The following is a 17,835-nucleotide window of genomic DNA, read 5'->3' as shown; positions in this document are numbered from 1 at the left end:
CAAAGAGATTTCACTGCATGGGCAAACTCTGATTCATTCATGTGGGCTGTCTGAAGGTTGTCGAGCATTCTTGGGTTAGCAGGAAAAGGGGCCGCAAGTGATTAACAAGGTCTGCCATGGGCAAGTGGTGACCTGCTTGGCATGTCTAGGCATTACCTAAGGATTGTCAGCCGGATCTCAAAGCCTGGAGAATAATCCTCATAGTGGATGATCTTGGCAAAGATCATTGGGGTGATAAAATTGGCCAGCGTGATCACAATAGAAGGCAGGTACAATATCAAAAGGTTCTCTCCAAAAACCATCTTGTCAATTTCCTATGAAGATAACAAAGGGAAGTTGTATCACATACGAAATGACCTTGAAAGAACTAACTACACGGACATCAAGTCATTATGCTATACATTTTATGTTATATGTCAACTATGTCAATAGAACCAGATAAGAAAAAAAGAACTCTGCTATATATATTTAAATAACAAAACATATATGTCATTCAGCTTGGCCCCTAAACATAAGCCATTTTCTGGGGTCCTTGGGTCACTCAGTGGCTTAAGTGTCTGACTCTTGATTTTGGCTCAAGGAATGATCTCAAGGTCGTGAGATCAAGCCCCATGTCTGGCTACGCACTGAGCATGGAGCCTGCTTGGGAGTCTCTCTCTCCTTCTTCCTTTATCCCTCTCTCTCTCTCTCTCTGTTAAAAAAAAAAAAAAAAAGGAGGGGGGTGCCCGAGTGGCTCAGGTTGAGCCTCTGCCTTCGGCTCAGGTCATGATCTCAGGGTCCTGGGATGGAGGCCCGCATCAGGCTCTCTGCTCAGTGGGGAACCTGCTTCCCCCTATCTCTCTGCCTACTTGTGATCTCTCTCTCTCTCTCTCTGTCAAATAAATAAATAAAATCTTAAAAAAAAAAAAAAGTGGAAATTGGGGGCTACTGGATGGCTCAGTGGGTTAAAGGGTGTGCCTTCGACTCAGGTTGTGATCCTAGGGTGTGGAATCAAGCCCTTCCTCGGGTGCCCTGCTCAGCAAGGAGCCTGCTTCTCCCCCTTCCCCCTGCTCATGCTCTCTCTCTCGCTCGCTATCTCTCTCTCTCTCAAATAAATAAATAAAATCTTCAAAAAAAAAAAAAAGTAGAAATTGGTTACCTCTGATGTTTAGTTCTCTGTCTGAACAGTCGAACTTAGATCCTTACATATAAAACAGAAATGATGATGGTCTCTACGTCAGAGGCTGGTAACACACTTGACACACCTAATGTCCAACCAGGGTAACAGTTAAACTGACTTTCACAGAGTACTCACTTTTTTCATGTGCTCTTGTGAGAATATTGTCGCTCTATAGATTGCGTAAAAGCATGCGGCTAAAACGGCAAGAACGATACAGTTCAAAAACAGTCTCAGAGAGTAAATCCGTATGGTCTCTTCTGATGTCCTTTCTGCTATCTTCTGCCGAATTCTTTCTTCCTCGAGATCTGCCTGAGGGTCAAAGAAAACTCATCTGTGAGCACGAGGGGAAGGGATACTCAGGGGTAGAACCTGGAATTCATCATCATGGTCCATCCATCCATCTTAACCCTTAAAGGGTTAAGACCTTCTTTAAATGTTCACGTCTGCCCAGATATCTTCCCAGACCAAGCCCAACCAGCTTTCATGTTTACTAAGGCCTAAGTCAAGGTAGAATCTCCTATCTATGACTTGCAGTTAGAGGCACCTGGGTGGCTTGGTTGAGCATCTACCTTTGACTCAGGTCAGGATCTCAGGATCCTGAGATCTAGCCTCATGTAGGTCTTCCTGCTCAGCAGGGAGCCTGCCTCTCCCTCTCCCTCTGCCTCCGCCCCCACTCATGCTCCTTTCCAATAAATAAAATCTTAAAAAATATAAATAAATAAAAAGATTGCACTTAGACTTCACAGTAACTGTGAACACATAAGCAAAACCTATTCCTGGCACTACTTAACTCTAGTATGTGTCATTCCTTTGAACAAATCATACATTTGGGATGCCTGGGTGGCTCATTTGGTTAAGCAGCTGCCTTCAGCTCAGGTCATGATCCCAGCGTCCTGGGATCGAGTCCCACATCGGGCTCCTTGCTCCGCAGGGAGCCTGCTTCTCCCTCTGACTCTGCCTTCCACTCCGTCTGCCTGTGCTCGCTGTCACTCTCTCTCTCTTACAAATAAATAAATAAAATCTTAAAAAAAAAAATCACACATTTGATTTGATTCCTTCCATCTCCCTTTATTAAGCTTTTGTTATGATCATCCCCTCCTCCTATTTTTTGGTGGGTTTGTCCAAGATACTGTTTGCTCCTCTTTCTCCCCTTAAGAATCTGGAAATTCTCTTGTATTTTTCATATGCTCCCCACTCCACCTTGTCTAGTTCTGTTTCTCCTGGTGTAAGGGATGCATGACAGGTTCTCATCAGGTGGAAAAATAGCACTAGAAGGTGGTGGGGAAGGAGGGCAAACATCACCCCCTTCCACCAACCTTCAGTGAAGGTGATCAAACCCCGGAGGTGGTTCTCCATGGAAAGTTCTGGAAGATAACACAAGGGCAGCTTGCTAAGCACTAAAGAGAGCTTGGCCTTCACCCAGGTTCTCTGCCAGGTGCAACCCCCATAGCTTTCCCAGGCGTGACTTCACTGGCAAGGAACCGGCTGAGAGAAAAACCCAGCAGCACTCACTCGGAGCTCATACCGCAGGCTACTGTGCTTCAGGTCTGCCATGCTGCGGTTGGTGATGCAGAAGTCCCAGCCGGCAAAGATCTTGTTGCAGTAACTCTGGAAGTGCTCCTCACTCCGGATCAGGTTGATTTTGAATCCTTCCACCGACCTGACCCCAAAAGACGATGACCCTTCTTAGAAGAACAACAGTGAAACACGGACCTGTGGATTGGCTTTGCTGCCAACATAAAGTTACGCATGGCTGTGTTTTCCACTCATTTTCACGGGGACAAGTTTTGGACCATGCCACGTATATGGGGCAGCTAACCAGGTAGCTAGTTGTGATAAAGAATCTCATTTATCCAAGGGCTTCTCTCATAGTTGGAATAAAATCCAAACCCTTGACCACAGCCTAGAGATCCTGCACTATGCCATCCTTCCTCCCATACGGCCATGCTGCTGCGACTACCATGGCTTTTTTTCCTTTCTAAAAACTCACAAACAGGGCACCTAGGTGGCTCAGTGGGTTAAAGCCTCTGCCTTTGGCTCAGGTCATGATCCCAGGGTCCTGGGATCGAGCCCTGCATCGGGCTCTCTGCTCAGCAGGGAGCCTGCTGCCTCCTCTCTCTCTGCCTGCCTCTCTGCCTACTTGTAACCTCTGTCTGTCAAATAAATAAATAAATAACTCTTTAAAAAAAAAAAAAAACAAAACTCACAAACTTCTGACCCCACTTCAGCTTAGTCTACTTAGTCTATTTTCTTCATGGCAATGACCCTAATAGGCAATTATTATGGGTTTACTGCTTGTAGCCCGTTAACTTGACTACATTTTAAACTCCTTGAGGGCAGGTAATGGGTGGTCTTGCCACATTTATATCTGGAATGTCTGGACTGTAATACGACCACTAGAAATGAATGAATCGATTACTTAAATCATAAAATAACCCAATATTTAGAGAGCAAGCACCCGTTCAGGTCAGATGCCACACTGCTGCACACTTTGTAATTTTAATTCATTTAACTAACTAAAATTTAAATTAAAAGTTTAAATTTTTAATTAATATTCCTTGCTATTCACTTCTTGGGAACTGGCATCTCCCACTGAAGCACCTGTCTACCGTGGAAAATGTGAGGTTCTCATACCATCTGGACCCACTGCCTTTAGTTAAAGGGTCAGAGTTGGGTATCTGAGTGAAGGGCCAAGAAGCCTCTTAAAAAGGATTTCTGAACCTGTGACCTTCGGAGTCCACATAAGAAAGCCACCACCAGGGGCGCCTGGGGGGCTCAGTGGGTTAAGCCTCTGCTTTCGGCTCTGGTGGTCATGGTCTCATGGTCTCAGGGTCCTGGGATACAGCCCCGAGTTGGGCGCTCTGCTCAGCGGGGAGCCTCCTCCCCGCACCCCCCGCCTGCCTCTCTGCCTACTTGTGATCTCTCTCTCTCTCTTTCAAATAAATAAAATCTTTAAAAAAAAAAAAAAAAGGAAAGCAAGCAAGCAAGCAAGCAAGCCACCACCAGAAGAATCACCAGAGATGAGAGAACCCTTGCTTTTGGTTGTTTGGAAGACATAACCATATCCTTCCCTTTCACCCAGTTTGTCAGAGTTGGATTTCTGCCATTTACAACCCAAAAAAGACCTGATTAGCAACCATACTAGATCAGAGATAAGGTTACATTACAGTGCTGGCAAACGTGAGCAATGATGATTTGAGTGCTGTTCCAGCTACCAAATCTTGCCTCTGTTACCTCTAAGTCTCCTTGGCATACAACATACTCACAAACTTTTTTTCCCATATCCCTGGAATGGGACTCTGAACTCTGCTCATCCTTTGGGCAATGGCTCCCAGACCGCGAATAAACTCAACCATCAACAGTAATTCCAAAAGAACACAATGGCCTGATAAATTTTACCTTTTTACTATCCAAAGAAGGCTCAGGGCCAGGTAGGCAATTGTGCTTAATAAATAAGCCAGGGGCAGATCATAGGTGAAGTTGTGAAATTTCACTCCATCAATGGTGTAATGTCCATAAAAGAGGCAGGTCTCCTCCAAGAAACCCTGAAACAAAGCCAAAGGCATGAGGTCACACTGGTTATGTTCACTGCAGGGAACTGGGAGACCATCTCTGCCTCAAGGAACCCACGTTTTAGTGTCATAGTTCATCCCTGAATTCCCAGACACTGGAACAATCCTACAGTTATAAGGACTGCTCAGCTAGTGTCTGGGGAACAAAGCATTGATAAAACCCCAAGCATTAAAAATACAGAGGTGGGGTGCCTGGGTGGCTCAGTGGGTTAAGCCTCTGCCTTCAGCTCAGTTCATGATCTCAGAGTCCTGGGAGAGAGCCCCACATCAGACTCTCTGCTCAGCGGGGAGCCTGCTTCCCCCCATCTCTCTCTGCCTGCCTCTCTGTCTACTTGTGATATCTCTGTCAAATAAAAAATGAAGTTTAAAAAAAAAAATACAGAGGTGTATGATCCAAAAATGAAATTAAGAAAATAATTCCATGTGCAACAGCAGCAGAAAGGGTAACATACTTAGGAATAGATTTAACAAATGAAGTATAAATCTTACATGGTTAAGACTAGAAAACATTGCATAAAATATTAAAAATCTAGGGGCGCCTGGGTGGCTCAGCTGTTAAGCATCTGCCTTCGGCTCAGGTCGTGGTCCTAGAGTCCTGGGATGAAGCCCTGTGCTGGGCTCCCTGCTCAGCTGGAAGCCTGCTTCTCCCTCTCCCACTCCCCTTGCTTGTGTTCCCTTTCTTGTTGTCCCTCTGTCAAAGAAATATATAAAATCTTAAAAAAAAATTAAAGATCTTAAAATTAAAGGGGCACCTGGATGGTTAGACTCTTAATTTCAGCTCAGGTCATGATCTCAGGGTCATGAGATTGAGCCCTGCATGTGGCTCTGTGTTCAGCATGGAGTCTGCTTGTCCTTCTCCTCCTGCTCCTCTCCCTGTCTCTCCCTCTCTCTCAAAGAAATAAAATCTTTAAAAAAAATTAAGATCTAAGTAAATGGAAAGCATACCATGTTCATGGACCAGGAAATTCACAGCAATCTCCAAACTCATCTACAGATTCAACACAAACCTATCAGAATCCCTGGTGTTTTCTTTGTAGAAATTTACTAGCTAATCCTAAAATGAACGTGAAACTGCAAGGGACCTGGAATAGCCAAAACAAACTTGAAAAAGGGGGCACCTGGGTGGCTTAGTGGGTTAAAGCCTCTGCCTTTGGCTCATGTCATAATCCCAGGGTCCTGGGATTGAGCCCTGCATCAGGCTCTCTGCTCAGCAGGGAGCCTGCTTCCCTTTCTCTCTCTCTGCCTGCCTGTCTGAAATGGTGCTGCTGGTGTTGTACATAAACCATGAATCTTGGAACACCACATCAAAAACTAATGATGTATTTTATAGTGACTAACATAACACAATTAAAAAAAAAGAAGAAATGGTGCTGAGACAGCTGGATAGCACATGAGAGAGAAAGAAAGAAAGAAAGAAAGAAAGAAAGAAAGAAAGAAAGATCAATCCTGGAGTCCTGGGATCGAGTCCCGCATCAGGCTCCCTGCTTGGCAGGGAGTCTGCTTCTCCCTCTGACCCCCCTTCTCCTCATGCTCTCTCTCTCTCTCAAATAAATAAATTTAAAAAAAAAAAAAAGAAAGAAAAGTTGAACCCCTACTTTATCCCATATGTCAGAATTAACTTATGGATCAAAGACTTAAATGCAAGAGCCAAAACTAGAAAACTCTTAGAAGAAAACAGAGGACCAAAGTCTTTATGACTTTAAATTTGTTCATGAAATCTTAGATAATGAGCACCAAAAGCCCAAGCAATGAAAGGAAAATAAAAAGGACTTCATCAAAATTACAGATTTGGGGGTGCATGTGTGGCTTAGTCAGTTGACCATCTGCCTTTGGCTCAGGTTGTGATCCCAGTGTCCTAGAATGGAGCCTTGCATCAGGCTCCCTGCTCAGCAGGAGGCCTGCTTCTCCCCCTCCCTCTGCCTCCTGCTCTGCCTACTTGTGCTCTCTCTCTATCACTCTGTCAAATAAATAAATCAAATCTTAAAAAAAAAATTACAAATTTTATGGGGTGCATGGGTGGCTCAGTCATTAAGCATATGCCTTCTGCTCAGGCCATGATCCCAGGGTCCCAGGAGAAAGCCCCACATTGGGCTTCCGCTCAGCGGGAAGCCTGCTTCTCCCTCTCCTTCTCCCCCTGCTGTATTCCCTCTCTCGCTGTGTCTATCTCTATCAAATAAATTAATTAATTAAGTTAAATAAATTAAAAAAATAAAAACTTTTGTGCTTCCAAGGACACAATAAAAAATCTGTAAAGACAATCCAGAGAATAGAAGAAAATACTTGTAAATCATGTATTTGATTAGGCACTTGTATCTACAATATATAAAGAACTCTTGGGTGCCTGGCTTGCTCAGTTGGTAGAACATGCAACTCTTGATCTTGAGGTTTTAAGTTTGAGCCCCACCTGGATGTAGAAATTACTTTAAAATAGAATCTTTAAAAAAAAAAAAAACTCTTAAAACTCAACAATAAAAGGACATAATCCAGTTTAAAAATGGGAAGGGGGGGCGCCTGGGTGGCTCAGTGGGTTAAAGCCTCCGCCTTCGGATCAGGTCATGATCCCAGGGTCCTGGGATCGAGACCCACGTCGGGATCTCTGCTCATTGGGGAGCCTGCTTCCTTCTCTCTCTCTCTCTCTCTCTCTCTCTCTCTCTGCCTGCGTCTCTGCCTACTTGTGATCTCTCTCTCTCTCTGTCAAATAAATAAATAAATAAAATCTTTAAAAATAAATAAATAAAAATAAAAATGGGAACAGGGGGCACCTGGGTGGCTCAGTTGTTAAGCATCTGCCTTCAGCTCAGGTCATGATTCCAGAGTTCTGGGATTGAGCCCCACATCGGGCTCTCTGCTCAGCAGGAAGCCTACTTCTCCCTCTCCCACTCCCCCTGCTTGTGTTCCTGCTCTCTCTGTGTCTCTGTCAAATAAATAAATAAAATCTTTTAAAAAAAATGGAAAGAGGATCCAAATAGACATTTATTCAAAGAAGATACACCATGGGGGTGCCTGGGTGGCTCAGTCGCTTAAGTGTCTGACTCTTGATTCCTGCTCAGGTCGCGATCTCAGGGTGGTGAGATCGAGCCCTACGTTGGGCTCCACGCTTAGCACAGAATCTGCTTGAGACTCTCTCTTCCTCTCCCTAGGCCGCTCCCCCATTTATATGAGGGCTCTTTCTCTCAATAAAAAAATAAAATCTTTAAAAGAAGGTACATAATGGTCAATAAACACATGAAAAGATAGATGCTCAACCCCATTACTCATTAGGGAAATGCAAATCAAAACCACAAAGATGCTCCACTTCATACAAACTACACTGGCTATAATCAAAAAGTCAAGTAAATACCAAGTATTGACAAGAATGTTGGAGACATCAGAACCCTCACACACTGCAGGTGAGAATGTAAAATGGTGCCACCACTTGGGAGAAGTTGGGCAATTCCTCAAAAAGTTATACAAGGGGTCACCATCTGACCTAGGATTCCACTCCTAGATATATACCCTGAAGAATTAAAAAGATCTGTCCCCAACAAAAACCTCACCCATGAACGTCCATAAGCAGCATTATTCATAATAGCCAAAAAGGTGTAAACCACCCAAATGTCCGTCATGAATGGACAAACAAAATGCAGTATATCTGCACAATGGAATCTTTTTCTGCCAGAACAAGTAATGAAAGATTGATACGATGTCACACATGGATGAACCTTAAAAACTTGCTAAGTGAAAGCAGCCTGAGATAAAAGACCATGTACTAGAGGATTCAGTGTTGATGAAATGTCCGGAACAAGCATTTCGTAGACAGAAAGTAGATTCATGGTTGCTTAGGGCCGGTTAGAAGGACTGGTAGGTGATATGTAAAAGGCGATGGAATTATTTTAAGGCAATGGAATTATTCTAAGATTGACAGGTGGTGACAGCACCTATACACTAAAAGAAAATTGAATTGTACACTTTAAATGAGAGAACTGTATGCTATGTGAATTATCTCAATAAAGCTGTTACCAAAACCAAACCAAACCAAAAAAACCCAAAGGTGCCCTATGTGAAAATATAGAACAGAAAAGTTCCTGACTCCTTAGGGTGGAAATAACTGAACACACCACACGTCTCCTTTGACAGTGGGAAAATTCTAGGAGAGTGGAAAGACAGTATATCGAGAAAGTAGAAATAGTATATACATAGTACAGAGATGTTCAGTATAGTGTTGTTTATAAAGGGGTAACATGAAAGCAACAGAGGACTTGCAAGACCATGAAAAAGCCATATTATAAAATATGAAGCAACACCATAAGAAGTAAGTACACGAGAAAGGTCGAGAAGGCTATGAGCCAGTATGGCCTCTGGGGAGAGGTATTTTGATCTTTCATTCAATAAATTCTTAAATTCATAAATTTTTTAAATGATTTTATTTATTTTATTTGTAGACAGAGATCATAAGTAGGCAGACAGGCAGGCAGAGAGGTGGGGGGGGGGGCGGGAAGCAGGCTTCCTGCTGAACAGAGAGCCTGATGTGGGGCTCCATCCCAGGACCCTGGGATCATGACCCGAGCCGAAGGCAGAGGCTTAACCCACTGAGCCACCCAGGCGCCCCTCATAAATATTTTTTATGATAACCATATATTCTTATATTGAATATTAAAGTGGTTTTTATTTTTTTCTTAGGAGAAAAGTGTAGGAATAGGAAGACTCCACCTAATTTTTCTGAGGGCTGGGGACACAGGCCATAAAAACTTGCCCAACTACAGGAAACCTGTTTCTATTGCCCCAGGTTGATATCAGGCTGTCATTGATATGTCCCTCCAAATAATGAAATATGATAGGGCAACGATCCAGTGGGCCTGGAAAATAATCTTTCTGATTTGATTATGAGCTCAATTGTTTTCAGAAAAGACAAGCCAGTGTCTAAAGATTCATTCATTCATTCATTCATTCATGAGAGCGCGAGAGAGCACGCTCCAGAAGAGAGCAGGCGGGACAGAGAGCAGGCAGTGGGGAAGGACACGGAGAAGCTGAGCAGGGAGCCTGATGTGGGACTTGGTTTCACAACCCCAGGATCATAACCTGAGCCAAAGGCAGACCTTAGCCAAATGAGCCACCCAGGCGCCCCGACAAGCCAGTGTTTAACCTCTCTGACCAACTCTTCTGTCATCACATACAGTCTATGGAACATTGATTAAGTGCATCTATCAAGGGTCCTACAATTTTTCCTATAAGGAAGGAGGTTATACTGTGTGGAGATCCACAAAGAGAAACTTCTCTTGTGGAACGTCATCTGCACAAACAGGCTCAACAGTAGTTCTGGGACTCCAATCCCACTTTGCTTTCACTAGTGACCTTGGGTTAGTCCCTGAATTTCTTTCTTCCTTACATGTTTTAGACAGCTGATTCCATTTCATCTTTTGCATGGTGGACATTTTAATAATCACCTAACAGTCCCTTCTCATTGCTCCAAGGAAAATATGAGCTCAGAGATGTAAAAACTGCTTTTTCAAAATCAAATGCAGTGGACAGACTCAAAGCTTTTTACGTTTCAAAAAGTGGACGCTCAATGACATGGCATTTTAAGACCAGTAACTTTCAGAAAGATTTATTTTATTTTATTTTTTAAGATTTTTTTACTTTATTCATTTGACAGACAGAAATCACAAGTAGGCAGAGAGGCAGGCAGAGAGAGAGAGAGGAGGAAGCAGGCTCCCTGCAGAGCAGAAAGCCCTATGTGGGGCTCGATCCCAGGACCCTGGGACCATGACCTGAGCCAAAGGCAGAGGCTTTAACCCACTGAGCCACCCAGGCACCCCAAAGATTTATTTTATATATTTGTATTTTTTTTTAAATCTAAAGGAGTGGTTCTTCTTCCTCTTTTTTTTTTTTTTTTTTTTTTTTTTTAAAATAGGCTCTGTACCTCCCATGGGGCTCAAACTTCTTGCCCTGGGATCAAGAGTTACATGCTCTCCCCACCGAGCCAGCTAGGTGCCCCTCAAAAGGAGTGGTGGTGGGTTTTTTTTTTTTTTTTAAAGATTTTATTTATTTGACAGATAGAGAGCACAAGTAAGCAGAGCAGAAGGCAGAGAGAGAGAGAGGGAGGCAGGCTCCCTTGCGAGCAGAGAGCCCAATGTGGGACTTGATTCCAGGACCCTGGGATCATGACCTGAGCCAAAGGCAGCCGCTTAACCCACTGAGCCACCCAGGCACCCCTGGAGACATTTTTGATTTGTCACAACTGTGGCTGCTACGGGCATCTAGTGAACAGAGGTCAAGGACACTGAACTTCCTACCGTGTAAAGGAAAGGCCCCCACAACAAAGCAGTGTTGGTTCCCAAACATCAGCAGTGCTGAGGTTGAGGGAAAACCGGTCTAGAAGGCAGACACGGCCACTTTTCATAGCTACAACCTTATTTCCTGAAAAAAAAGAGGAATATACAAATGGATGCACACACAAAAAATCAATTTTTAGAAGAAGATAAAAAAAAAACAACAACTCTTGGAACTACGATAGGAAGGATAAACTTAGTTCCACTTCAGAGCAAGGCTTTAACAAACTGGGGTTACTTTGGATTTGGGGGAATGTATATGGACATGTACGCATGTGGTGTGCACACACACACACGAGCATATATATGTCTGATGCATCTCTCTGTGTGTGACTACCGGGAGGAAGAGGTGTGGCTTTCAGCGGGGTGGTCTGGGACCCTACCATGTAAGGTTTTACAGTGTCTGAGAAATTAAATAGATTCTATCTGGGGGGATTTTCACTTATACTTCTGTCTTTGGGGGAGACTCAGTATTTTGTTACAAGTCAATCCAAAGGGGGCTGGGACTAGGGAATGGCCAGTGGCTGAAAGTGACAAAGCCTGTTTTCTCTATGTTCTAGCCATGGGTAGGGGACCATTATCATTGCTGATGAAGTCCCTGCAAATCCTGTTTCTTTTACTCATATTTGTGTCAAATCCTGTGCCTGGCTCTCACTGCAGACAATCAGGAATCTGATCTTTAAAATAACCTACTTTCAGGGTGCCTGGGTGGCTCAGTGGGTTAAGCCTCTGCCTTCAGCTCAGGTCATGATCTCAGGGTCCTGGGATTGAGCCCAACGTCAGGCTCTTTTCTTGGTGGGGAGCCTGCTTCCTCCTCTCTCTCTCTGCCTGCCTCTCTGCCTACTTGTGATCTCTCTGTCAAATAAATGAATAAATAAAATCTTTTTTAAAAATTAAAAAAATAAAAAATAAAATAACCTACTTTCAGTCTATTGAGGGTCCAAATACAGAATTATGTTAAATACTTACCGTACCAGAGAGCAAGTCTATGACATAACTATAAAAGTATATGAGTCCAGAGCTACTTATTGGATATATGGTGCACTGAACATCTGTAAAAAACAAAAACAAGATCAGTGGAAAAGAGCTTTACAGTTTCCACAACGTGTCTATCATAAGTTGTATATATAGGCTTGTACATGTATGTTCCTTTAGAGATGTCACATATAATCATGTTTGGATGTTTGTGAATTTGTGGTTTTCTATTTGTAGTGCAAACCCCAATATACCAAGTATAGCACCATTTTCTCCTCTCCCTACACACCTATTGATATATGTTTTTTCCTATATACTTTTTTCTATATACTTTGTATATACTATTTGTACATATTTTTTTCTATATACTTTGTATGTAGGTCCACTTACATACAGTGCACATTACATACAGTGGAATCACTGCGATTGCGATTGTGATCACAATCATTGTGATTCCACTGTATGGACAATCAATTTTTTTTTTTTAAGATTTTATTTATTTATTTGACAGAGAGAGATCACAAGTAGGCAGAGAGGCAGGCAGAGAGAGAGGAGGAAGCAGGCACCCTGCTGAGCAGAGAGCCCGATGTGGGACTCGATCCCAGGACTCTGAGATCATGACCTGAGCCGAAGGCAGCGGCTTAACCCACTGAGCCACCCAGGCGCCCCTGGACAATCAATTTTTTTAATAAACAATTTTTTTAATTAAGAAAAAGTAGCATGGAAACAATCCAGGTGAAGGAAAACCAATTTTAAAAAGATCTTGGGGCGACTGGGTGGCTCAGTGGGTTAAGCCTCTGCCTTCGGCTCAGGTCATGATCTCACGGTCTTGAGATGGAGCCCTGCTTTGGGCTTTCTGTTCAGCAAGGTGGTTGCTTCCTCCTCTCTCTCTGCCTGCCTCTCTGTCTACTTGTGATCTCTCTCTCTGTCAAATAAACAAATAAAATCTTAAAAAAAAAAAAAAAGACCTGTACGTGTATGTAAATAAACACACAGCTTCATTAAAACAACCTATTCATTTACATATGCGCAAATAACTAAGAAATTATCTGAATGTCAATTTTAATGACACTACCTTATCCTTGAACGGCTCATTCATCAACGGCTCATTTCCCTGTATCAGTGAGCTATTGCTTCGTAACAAAGAACCAAGTCTCAGTGACTGAACATACCAAACATTTATTTTCTCATTCATGGAGCTGCAACTTGAGTTCATTGAGTTGATGCAGGCTGAGCTAGGATGGAACCCAGGCTTCCACAGGGGCTCAGGTCTGCACCATATGACTTCATTCTGGGGCTCAGGCTGAGGCAATGGTTATCTGGGCAATGTTCTTCTCATAGGCAAGCCAACCACACAAGCCATTTCAAGCGAATACTCCACTGGACAAAATCAGCCACATGGCCAAGTACAATACCAATGGGACAGAAACTATTCTCTCCCCACAGTGGGAGGACCTACAAATCACAATTTCAGGGGAGTGAAAAATCGAGGAAAATAACCCAATCTACCACCCCTTCTCTGGGCTTTAGTTTCCCCTTTGTTAAAGAAGGGAGTAGAACCAGTTCTGTCTGCCAAGGCCAATTCCAGTTCTGCCGTTTTATAATTCTCACTGAAGTCAGGCTCTGACTCCACTTGCCTACTTCTGGCCCCCAGCACAGAGCTTCATACCTAGAGGGGAAACAGTAATGTCTGTAGAATGACAGAGACTCTCCGTGCTTTTGTTTGAAAACACAGGATGCCCCAAAGATGAGACTTATGTTGATTATTCAATAAGAAAACACAGGTCCAGCACTTGGTGTAATGTCTGGCACATGACTGGTGGAGGCCTGAGTGTCCCCATTACCAGACAAAAAAGTCTCAACGTAAAGGTACAGGAGTAGGTTATATCATGTTTGCTAAATTTTCCTTTTAGCTTGCAGTACTTTCCTGATTTCAGCAAATGACTTGCTGAAATCAGGACTGGCCAAGTGACTTGCTTTGGGTAATGAGATGCAGCAGAAATGAAAAGTGTCATTTCCAGGCAGTAGCTTTAAGAGATGTTTGCCATTGGTTCCTTTTCCTTTGGACATAGTGACCATCAGTGGTCCAGAGAGAGGCTGCTCCATCAGCTTGGGCTCCAGAGTGAAGATAATACAGAACAAAGCCACCGCCCAATAGTACAGGGGTGAGAAAGAACCTTTTGTGGTTATTAGGTGCTGAGAGTTACGGAATCACTTGTTTCTGCAGCATACCCAAGCCCATCCTAACGTAGGCACCAACAACTTAGAATACAAAGATTCCCAGAGAAGGAAGCTGTGTAGACAGGTACACAGCCACAAGAACATTCTCACAGCAAACCAGGGCTTAGACTCACCTGTGTCTTCGGACGGAATGAGCACGAAGGTGCTGTTGGTGATGTTGTATTTGGTGAGCAAGACTGGGAGCAAAACCAGCATAAAGATGATCAGAAATATCACCAAATTCAGCAACACCAGAAACCGCAAGAAGGAGAAATAGGACTGAATCCCAGTGCCAAATTTCCCTGGAAAAAAGAAATCCAGACATCACTGACCAGGACTATTGACCCACATGCATTACCCACAGTAGAACCAATCAGCCGAAAAGCTGAATTTCGAGTAATATTGATGGGAGAGTGAAGAAGTATTTTGGTTTTCTACCGTTGGTTTTAAGGTTCTCCCTCTTTCTAAATCTACCCTTGACCTTGAATTAACTACTTGACAATGTTGAGGCAGGACTCAATATCTATCTTTTCTTATATGAATATCTAATTGACTCAATGCCATTTTACTGAAAAGGCTACACTTTCCCCAGTGGATTAAGTGAGTGCTTTTGCAACGAACCATAAATGTATGACTCCAAATAAAATAAAATACAATAAAATAAAAGTATGAATAAAATAAAATAAAATAAATGTATGAATCCATTCCTGAATTCTGACCAGCCATGCGCTAAACAAAAACCTCCAGGAAGGCCACCACTAACCAAAAAAGGAAGCTGGGTATAGTGGCTGAACCCCTGGGCTGGGAAGCTTGGATAGGCCTGGATCAAATCCTTCAAATCCTGGGTCTGCCTCATCTTAGCTGAGTGGACTTGGATAAGTATGTTAACCTCCCTGAGCCATGCAAATGATGCCTACAGGGAATGCTCTTATGAGGATTAACTAAGCCCATCCAAGGAAAACGTTCAACACAATGCACGGCTCACAGAAAAAGGTCAGTCAGGGTTAGCTTTTATTATTTGGCTCCAACTGTGATGCTATACTTAGATCTCAGAAAAAGTACAACCAGAAGATTAAGTTTTAAGTGAGCCCACGAAGCCCCTGGTGATAGAGTTTACATTCCCCAAAGAAAACAACAATTGAAAAAGGTACTTCATTGAATAAGTTACCAAGAGTATTTTATAGGTCTTAAAATAGTAATAATGACAGCATTTCTTCCATTCATCCTGCCACATTCCCTATGAACTTGACAAAATTCCTACATTAGCAGATTTGAGGAGTTGTTTGTAAATTGTTTTTGCTTTATGGTAGAAACTATGTCATCCTAAGAGGTATTTTCACCCTGGCTCTGCTATGTCACCCAAGTGTTTCAATGTTTTCCCCTAATTTTTTATTTTGGCGCAACTTCCAGTTTTTGTGTACTTGCTATGGACTGAATTTTATCTCACCCCTCCAACCCCCACCCCTTCGCCCTACGGTGAAGCCCTAACCCCTAATGTGATGGTATTTCAAGGTGGGGCCTTCGGGAGGTGATTAGGTTTAGATGAGGTTGTAAGAGTGGGTCTCCATGATGGGGTTTAGTGGCCTTACAAGAGGGATCAGAACTTTCTCTCTCTCTCTTTCTCCTTCTCTTTCTCCAAGAGCACACAAAGATGAAGTCATGTAACGGTCATGTAAAGACACGGTGAGAAGGCAGCCTGGTCTTGAACTTCCAGTCTCCAGCATTTTGGGGCACCTGGGTGGCTCAGTCAGTTAACTGTCTGCCTTCAGCTCAGCTCATGATCCCAAGCTCTGCATGGGGTGAGGGGCAATCAGCAGGGAGTTTGCTTCTTCCTTTCCCTCTCGCTCTCACCTTCTGCCACTCATGCTAAAATCTTTAAAAAAAAAAAAAAATAATAATAATAATAATTCTGTTGTTGAGGTCACCCTGTCTATGGTATTTTGTTACAGCAGCCAGAGCTGACTGACCATACTACAACCCAATCCGTACCCATGTGGAAAAGTAGGGATCTTCAATATTTTTAGGGCCATAGGTACTTTTAGCAGTCTGGCAACGCCTAATGAACCCCATCTCAGAATAACATTTTAAATGCACTAAATAGGGGCGCCTGGGTTTCTCAGTGGGTTAAAGCCTCTGCCTTTGGCTCAGGTCATGATTCCAGGGTCCTGGGATCAGGCCCCGCATTGGGCTCTCTCCTCAGTGGGGATCCTACTTCCCTTCCTCTCTCTCTGTCCGCCTCTCTGCCTACTTGTGATCTTTGTCAAATAAATAAATAAAATCTTTTAAAATAAATAAATAAATAAATAAATAAATAAATGCACCAAATATTATATGTTAACAAACTAGAATTTAAATTAAAATTGGAAAAAACTGGGGTGTCTGGGTGGCTCAGTGGGTTAAAGCCTCTGCCTTCAACTCAGGTCACGATCCCAGGGTCCTGGGATTGAGCCCTGCATCAGGCTCTCTGCTCAACAGGGAGCCTGCCTCCCCCTCTCTCTCTGCCTGCCTCTCTGCCTACTTGTGATTTCTGTCTGTCAAATAAATAAAAAATCGTTTTAAAAAATTGGAAAAAATAAATGGAATCATATATTTTGCATATATATATATATATATGACAAATAAAATAAATATAACAAATAAAATACAAAATGAAATAATAAATGTACCAAATATAGGGGCACCTGGCTGGCTCCGTCAGTAGAACATGGGACTCTTGATCTCAGGGTTGTAAGATTGAACCCCATGTTGGGTGAAGAGATTAGTTAAAAAAAAAATAAACTCTTAAAAATAAATACAAATGGGCATACAGTTATAATACTAAAAACAAAATTTGTGCTAGAATAATACATGAGCATCTTTATTAGCACATTAAATAATAAGACCTAGTGGCTGATCTTGCAGATTCACTGCTGCAATTTCAAAGTAGTGATGAGCATGAGTGATATTCCAAGATAATACAACCAGAAGGGAAAGGAAAATAACTGATTTTCCTGGGGACGAAGACACAGGTTCTGCTAATCCTAACGGGTGCCATTGCTCCCATTCATCGTGGAAGGAAGTGCCAAATTTCATCTAGAGGTTAGAGAAAATGTAGCTGTACTTTCCCCCAGGCACAGGGGTCTCCTGCAGAGGAGCACATGCAGAGAGGGGGTTTAGTACCTTCTATGCTTCGAATGTCCTCCCGCCACAGCTCCAGGTGGGTGGTCATCTCACGAGCCTTCCCTATGAACCTCTTCCAAGACTTGCTGCTGTACCGTTTCCACTGGTCCCACTCAGATAAATACTTCATTTGGGTCTCCTGAATGTTCCTGCATTAAAAAACAATATGACAGGGGTGCCTGGGTGGCTCAGTGGGTTAAAGCCTCTGCCCACAGCTCAGGTCATGATCCCAGGGTCCTGGGATTGAGCCCCACATCAGGCTCTCTGCTCAGCAGGAGGATGCTTCCCTTCCTCTCTCTCTGCCTGCCTCTCTGCCTACTTGTGATCTCTGTCAAATAAATAAATAAAATATTTTTTTAAAAATTAAGGAAAAAAACCCCAACATGACAATGATCATTAAAGCGTCCTTAAGCCTCAGCATCAAATAAAACCCCAGCCAAGA

At 43.0% G+C, this 17,835-nt stretch overlaps 1 protein-coding gene across 4 annotated transcripts in view; it reads right to left on the bottom strand.

Annotated features, from left to right (window-relative positions):
• Positions 1 to 17,835, bottom strand: part of TMC7 (transmembrane channel like 7) — a 53,311-nt gene that overhangs the window by 18,438 nt on the left and 17,038 nt on the right. For all 4 annotated transcript variants that reach the window (XM_082714020.1, XM_082714022.1, XM_082714021.1 and 1 more), the window contains exons 3-9: positions 17,394 to 17,542; positions 14,369 to 14,536; positions 12,009 to 12,091; positions 4,559 to 4,704; positions 2,672 to 2,819; positions 1,295 to 1,468; positions 157 to 314 (exon numbers count right to left, since the gene is read on the bottom strand). In XM_082714020.1, the coding sequence (XP_082570146.1) occupies positions 157 to 314; positions 1,295 to 1,468; positions 2,672 to 2,819; positions 4,559 to 4,704; positions 12,009 to 12,091; positions 14,369 to 14,536; positions 17,394 to 17,542 (1,026 nt within the window). The remainder of the gene's footprint in view (positions 1 to 156; positions 315 to 1,294; positions 1,469 to 2,671; positions 2,820 to 4,558; positions 4,705 to 12,008; positions 12,092 to 14,368; positions 14,537 to 17,393; positions 17,543 to 17,835) is intronic.

This window comes from Mustela nivalis (genome assembly GCF_964662115.1).
Source record: "Mustela nivalis genome assembly, chromosome: 19".
Classification (NCBI taxonomy): domain Eukaryota; kingdom Metazoa; phylum Chordata; class Mammalia; order Carnivora; family Mustelidae; genus Mustela; species Mustela nivalis.
The sequence above is the reverse complement of the archived record's forward strand: the minus strand, read 5'-3'. Positions and strand labels throughout refer to the sequence as shown.